At 55.8% G+C, this 6,535-nt stretch overlaps 1 protein-coding gene across 1 annotated transcript in view; it reads left to right on the top strand.

Moving 5' to 3' along the window:
• Position 1: 1 nt before the first annotated feature.
• Positions 2–6,535, top strand: part of PXDC1 (PX domain containing 1) — a gene marked incomplete at its 5' end in the record, with an annotated part of 21,380 nt that continues 14,846 nt past the window's right edge. Inside the window, one exon of the mRNA XM_006766426.2 lies at positions 2–137. Within this exon, the coding sequence (XP_006766489.1) occupies positions 2–137 (136 nt within the window). The remainder of the gene's footprint in view (positions 138–6,535) is intronic.

Here is a 6,535-nt window from a genome sequence, read left to right as displayed (position 1 = left end):
GATCCGCACCGAGTGGTCGGACCGCACCGTGCTCTACCTGCACCGCAGCTTCGCCGACCTGGGCCGCCTGTGGAAGCGCCTGCGGGACGCGTTCCCCGAGGACCGGCCGGAGCTGGCACGCGCGCCGCTGCGCCAAGGTGCGGGGGCGCGGGCTGCGGGCGGCGCCGCGGGTGGGGCTCAGTGGGGAGCGAGGCTGGGAGGTCGTTTTAAAGTGCAGGAAGGGAGCGGGGAAGTTACTTCAACCGAGATTGCGGCTTCCCTCCGTCCCGGCACGGACAGGGGACACTTCGACCCTCCGCCCCCAGGCGAAGGGCTCCCAGAGTGGCCGTGGTAAGGGACAGGGAGTCGCTCGTGGAGCCCCGCAGCCTTCCCGGCCTGGATACCAGAATAGGTATCCTGACCGTCACCGCGGGCTGGTCACTGAGCAGTACCAGCGCGGCGGCTGGTGTCGGGGTGGCCCCGCGGCCCCTCGGTCTCAGCGCCTGCCCCGGACGAGTGGTCGCCGCCGTCCCCACTCTCGGGAAGGCCAGCTGCGACCCCGCCCGCCCAGGGGGCGGCAGTAGGGTGCTAGGGGGACCCATGGGAAGAGCTGACAGTGTCCAGTTGGGGGTTGCGTCCCGTCTGGCACCCCTCAGACTCCTCCCCCGGAAAGGCCGCGCCTCTTGACTTCGCTGACAGAGGAGCCGGAGTGCGTGTTGCCACGCAGCCCTCTGTCACCGCTGGGGAGGGGCAGCCCCACGGGCAGCTGCAGAGGAAAGCTCGGGCCCCCACCCCAGGGGTGGGTCCACATTTGCTTTTGATTAACTGTGGCGGCCTCCTCCCTCGCCTTGTGACTGGTCCTGGCTCCTGGGGCTGGAGTTTTCAGAGATCTGCTGTGGCTTCCCATTTCCAACTGCCTGGCTGTCGCCCTTCCCACTGGCTGCCCTTTGGAGGCCAGGCGGGGAGGAGGTGGAAGGAGGAGGAAGGGTCAGAGAAGCTAAAATTGAGATGGGAAGGATTGAAGAAGAGGAGAAGGGGCCAGGACAGTCTGCAGGGCTCTGAGCCACCTCACTTCCCTTATATCCGCGCCCCCATGACCACCTGCAGTGAGGTGACACCCGGAAGCCTGCCTTTCTGAACTCCCCTAAGCAGAGACTGGGCGGCACTTTGGGGGCAGTTATGGAAGCTGAGGGTGGCCGGGACAAATCTCCTTAGCTGCTGTCTACCTGAGGACTTAGGATAACCTTTCCTTACACCCCTGGCCATCCCCCCTCCCACCCCAGAGTGTGACTTATATGTCTCATGAGCTCAGTTCCCATGACACATCCTCGGCAGACGCGTCATTTTGGAAAGGCTCCACAAGCCGGTGAGTCTGGAGGCCCTGAGCGAGACAGCTTGCCTTGCAGGCTTCTCTTTGCTCCCCCGATTCCCACATTTATAGCCACTCTGGAGCTAGTTTAGGATTATTTTAAGCATGCAAACAGTTTTCCTTGGGCTTGCTATTTGGGTGTGTGTTATTATATTTTTAAATTCAAATGAATGCCCAAATCAGGAAAGCTTAGTTGAATGTTCTCCTTTCTGGAACAAGGTGAATGAACTGGGGCCCCGAAGGGCCTTCAGAGCGCCTGCCTTCCCCTCTGCCCTCCAGGTCTCACTCGCCAGGTGGCCCAGCTCAGCCGTGACCCTGGGCACCCTGTTTGGTTCCTCCTCTGTAACATAGTACCTGTTGCTCGCTTTTTGTATGTGAGGATTAAAATGCAGAGTGGAGTGTCTAGCAGTAGGAAGCCCAGCATTAATGCTAGTTCCCCTCCGAACCCACTGCTTCTGGTGAGACTCTGTAGATGGTGGTGGGAGGAGAGCGTGGCATTGGCTGCCCTGGGACGCGGTAGTGAAAAGTCTTACCTGGAGCAAAAGGGAGGTGAGTGTGAGGCCTTGGCCTGCCCCGCACCGCACATGCCCCTGGCTCTGTGCCTTGTGTGTGCATTTGAGTTGTGCGGGGCCAGTTTAGGTTCCTAAGGTGTAGACACACAGTGAGTACCTCTGAAGAGTGGGCCGCTTACAAGTGAAGAAAGGTTTAGGGTTATGGGGAGAAAAGTAGACTTGAAAAGGATATGATAGGCCGTGGCTGGTGTGCTCGATGGTTAGAGCGTCAGCTCATGCACCAAAGGGTCATGGGTTTGATTCCCAGTCAGGGGCACATACCTGGGTTGCAGCTTTATTCCCGATCCGGTCAGGGCATGTGCAGGAGGCATCCAGTAGATGTGTCTCTCTCACATCAATGTTTCTCTCTCCTCCTTCTACTTTCTAAAAATTAATGGAAAAAATAACCTTGGATGAGGATTAACAAAAAAGAAAAGAAAGGATATGATAGGTACTTTCAATTATCTGAAGGGGGAGAAAATTCAAATGAGGTATTAGCCATGGGGGTGGTCATGGTGGTAGGGGCAGTGGGGGTGGTGAGGATGAGGACCAGCGGCTGGGTGAAAGGACTCTACAACAGCCCACCGTGGAACTGTTGGGACCTTTGGCTGGATTCCTGGCTCGGCAACCCATGGGACAGAGGAGTGATGGCCTTAATTCTCCATCTAGTCCTTGATTCTCTGAAGGGAGGCAAGCTGGTCCCTCCCCCAGCACCACTTGAGTTTTGTACAATCCGAAGGGAAGTCCTTTTCCTTTTCAGAACTGTTTAAGTCCAGGGAAATAATTTTCTTAGTAAAATACATTCCAGTAATGTAAAAGAAGAGTCCACCTCATTTCCATGTGCCAGGTATCATCCTAGGTGCTAGGGACATGGTAGTGAACAAAAAAGACACCCCCCTCCCCCCAAAAAACAACCAAAAATCCCTGCCCTCATGATTCTTATATTCTGGCTGGGAGAAACCTAGTAATAAACAAGACAACTGAAAAATATGTTAGTGATAAATGTTCAGAAGATAAAAAACAAGTAAGCAAGGAAAAGAGCTATTGCTTATGGGGGCAGGGGAGGTAGGATGGTCCCAAGGTCTGAAAGGAAGTGACCTTTGAGTAGAGATCTGAAGGAAGGGAGGGAGCCAGGCCGTATCACTACCTGGGGAAGAAAGAGGAACAAGTGCAAAGGTCCTGAGGCCTGCACGTGCCTGGTGACTTTGAGTAGTGAGAGGCCATTGTGGCCGGAGTGGAGAGGGTAGTCGGAGAAGATTGGGGAGATAGAGAGTGGGCAGATCGCACTCAGATTTGGCTTCTTACTCCGAGATGGAGAGCTTTGAGCAAGTGACTTGATCGAACACACGCTCCAGCTGCTGTGCTGAAATGACTCGGGAAGGAAGGGAGGCTGCTCGAGCTGCTGGGACATTGCGGCGGGTGTAGCAGAGCAGATGTGAGACATGGCCATGCACTGATATGTCTGGGACGGAAGAGCACAGCGTTGACTGAGAGACCAAACGTGGGTGTGAAGGAGCATCAGGCTCACAGCCAAGCTTTCAGCCTGAGAAACGGAATTGCCACTCACTGAGATGGGAAGCCTGCAGGAGCCGGGGTAGGGCTCCAGCTTTGAGTGTATTTCAGCATGTTCTCCAGATAAGCCCCCTCATTGGGAGCCTGAGGGGCACAGGTGCACATGTCTGTTCACCTTATCACTGAAGATATTAACCTACCTGCAACCTCATGGACTGTCTGTGCTTAGATTTGAGGTCTGAGGGATGGGAGTTACGGTATCTAGGGTATTATCAGGATACACCTACCAGCCTCACACACCCTGATAGCTTAAGGAAAATGTGTCCTCTGCTCCCGGGCCCTGCGCCTGTCCTGTGGGCAGAGAGGGAAGCAGCTCAGCGCTGCCCCGACCAGCTGGGAGAACGCCACCTGCTGGATGGGATGGACTGCAGAGTCTCCGAGTTTACGTTCTAAGAGGCTGAAGAAAGTGCCAGCCACCTGGGCCCTGGGCAGCAGAGCAGCGGCACAAAGGCCTTCCTTGCCCGGCCAGATGTGTGCTCAGTGAGCCTGCCCCTCGCCTGTGTCTCAGCTCCCACCCCCATGCATAGCCTCACCTCAGGGTGCCCTGCCCCTCCTAACGGGCAGTTTTCACTTCTGGGGGTTCGGGGTGTCCTTTCAGGTTCACAGGCCAATTTTGAGTTTCTTCCATGTGTAGTGCTTCTGGACTGGGTGCTTTCCCAGGACCCCGGCAGCATGGCCGCATGCTCTGCCACCCGTCCTGGCTGGGACTGTCCATCTCCATGCCTCCTGCTCTTCCTTTACCTATCTTTCCCAAGTCCACACCCTGCTACTGCCCAGAGTGCCGGCGCTCCTGGTGTCTGGTCCGGTCTCTGCAAGTGGCCACGTGGCTGAGTTTGGTTCATGGTCCTGTGATCTCATCCCAAGAGAGCTCACTGTGCTGTGGGCACAGGTGACCCGAGCTAACTCTCAGCTAGAGAAGGAGCTGACATGGTGCTTTCCACCAAATTTCAGAGGAGAAACTCAGTTCTGCTTCTCAGATCAGAACTCACTGTGGCATCCTGGCTGCCCTCAGGGACATGAATCCCCTTCCCTTCTTAAAACAAGTCTAGGCCTCACCTTTCTCTGCTGTCTCTTTTAAACAACCCTTTTCCAAAAGGTGAAAGATACGCCTGCATTGTGGACAGTGACAGTCCGGGAAGATTCAGAGTACCAGGCAGAGCTAATAAGCAGTGGGCACTGGGTCAGCTTGCCTCCTCTGGCTGAAGCCCAGCTTGGAGTTGCATCATGCTCATGGGATTCAGGAGTCAGAGAGGCTGAGGCTGAGTGGTGAGTTATGACCCCGACGTGCATTTGACCCCCGTGGCACAGTCCTGCGGGCGGGTGTCCTGTGGGAGATCTGAGCTCTGGGCAGTAAATGGGACAGTATGTTGTTATCGGTGGTTGGCATTGCCTGCTCACTGAAATACAGTTTTTATTGGTATTTTTGTTCACTTTTACTTTCTTGGGTGACAGTCAGCATCCACCGGTCACCCCCAGTTGTCACCACTAAAAAGATGGTCCCCTTGTCCCGGAACCTAGAAGCCCCAGAGCCCCGTAGTCGGAAACCTCTCCTTGGTGGGAAGGCCAGGGAGCCTGAGGGTTAGGGTCTGCTCTCCGTTCCGCCTGGGCCTGCTGTGGCCTCCCTGCGATGACATGATGGCAGCCCAGGTGTCCCCTTGGTGCTCACTCATATGCTGAGATGTCGCTCTCCAAGCACACACCTCCAGTCCATCTTCCTCTGACCCCGCACCCTAGGTGGAGTCACAGCTGTGGACACAACCAATTAACTCCTTTAATAACTTATCCTGCAAGTTTTAATTTTTGTTTAAGAACAAAATACTTTAACCGTCCTTTGCTGATAGGTAACTTGTAACCAGTGGGGAAACACTGAGCATCAGTTGGGCAGAGCGGAAAGTAGGAATGGATGTGTAGTTACAGCTCTTACAGGGCATCTTCAGTGCCACCAGACACTGTCCTGCCTCCCCAGTAAGGAAACGGAGGCCCTGATGGCTGGAGCACAGGTCACAGTGGGGGGCTCAGGGGAAGTGGGGGAAAGCACTGGCTTTGGAACCAGACAGGGAAGGACTCAGATTCTGGCTCTGTCTTGCCGGTGACTTCAGGCAAGTGGCTTAGTTCCTAGAGGCCCGGGTAGTGATGGCAGTAGCGATGTTTGCACAGCAGGGCGGCCGCAAGCGTGAAGCAGCGATCTCCACGGTGCCAGCACCACGCTGGGCACCTGGGAATGGTTGGCTTTGGACTCCGGACCACGTGACCCTGGAGCTTTGGCTCTTTTCTTTGCAACTATTTTTATAATCACCTTTCCCAAAGGTGGACGGTAGTTCCGAATTGTGGACAGTCATGATAAGGGAAGTCATCCAGATTCCGAGAGCCAGAGGGTGGCCCCCTGCTCCTGAGAGCGCCCTGTCCAGGGGGCAGTCTCATGAGGGGCAGATGACTGTGGATACCTGGGGCTGGTGTGTGCGCTACCATAAGAAATAGAGTTACCAGGTGGGCAGAGCTCTTGAGGCCAGAGCCTGCAAGGGGGGCCACGACTGCCCTCTGCTCCCATGGCAAACTCCTTCATGTGGCCCTGCTTGTCTCAGCCTTCCCTACCCCTGCCCCAGCCACACTCCAGATCCCGCTCCCTGATCTCCTTCTCCCTCCCTCGCCCCTTCCTCAGGCCTCCTAGTCTGAGAGGGTGGGCCCCTTGCTGTGAGTCTTCCTAGCCTCCCAGGTGATGCCCCACTCCCTGTGGCCAGTGTGCATCTCACTTCCATCCTCCCGGCAGCATGAAAGCCCTGGGGAAATAGGGGTCCTGCTAGCTGTTGGCCAGGGCACCTCCACACCTGGGGGGCTGCCTGGCTGGAGCAGGAGGGCAGGCAGCACTGTGGGATGAGCAGATGAGAGGTGCTTCCTGTTGTGAGAGCTGAGAGTGGGGCGGTGTTCCCTCAGCACCTTTGATGTTTTAAGGCAGACTGGCTAAGTGAATGGCTTCTGAAACACGTTTGAGAAGGGAATTGTGCTTTCAATGGGAGAGCAATGAAGAGGCCTAGAAAAGGAGGGGTTAAGGGAAGGACACAGAAAA

This window comes from Myotis davidii, unplaced genomic scaffold (assembly GCF_000327345.1).
Source record: "Myotis davidii unplaced genomic scaffold, ASM32734v1 scaffold540, whole genome shotgun sequence".
Lineage (NCBI taxonomy): Eukaryota > Metazoa > Chordata > Mammalia > Chiroptera > Vespertilionidae > Myotis > Myotis davidii.
The sequence above is the reverse complement of the archived record's forward strand: the minus strand, read 5'-3'. Positions and strand labels throughout refer to the sequence as shown.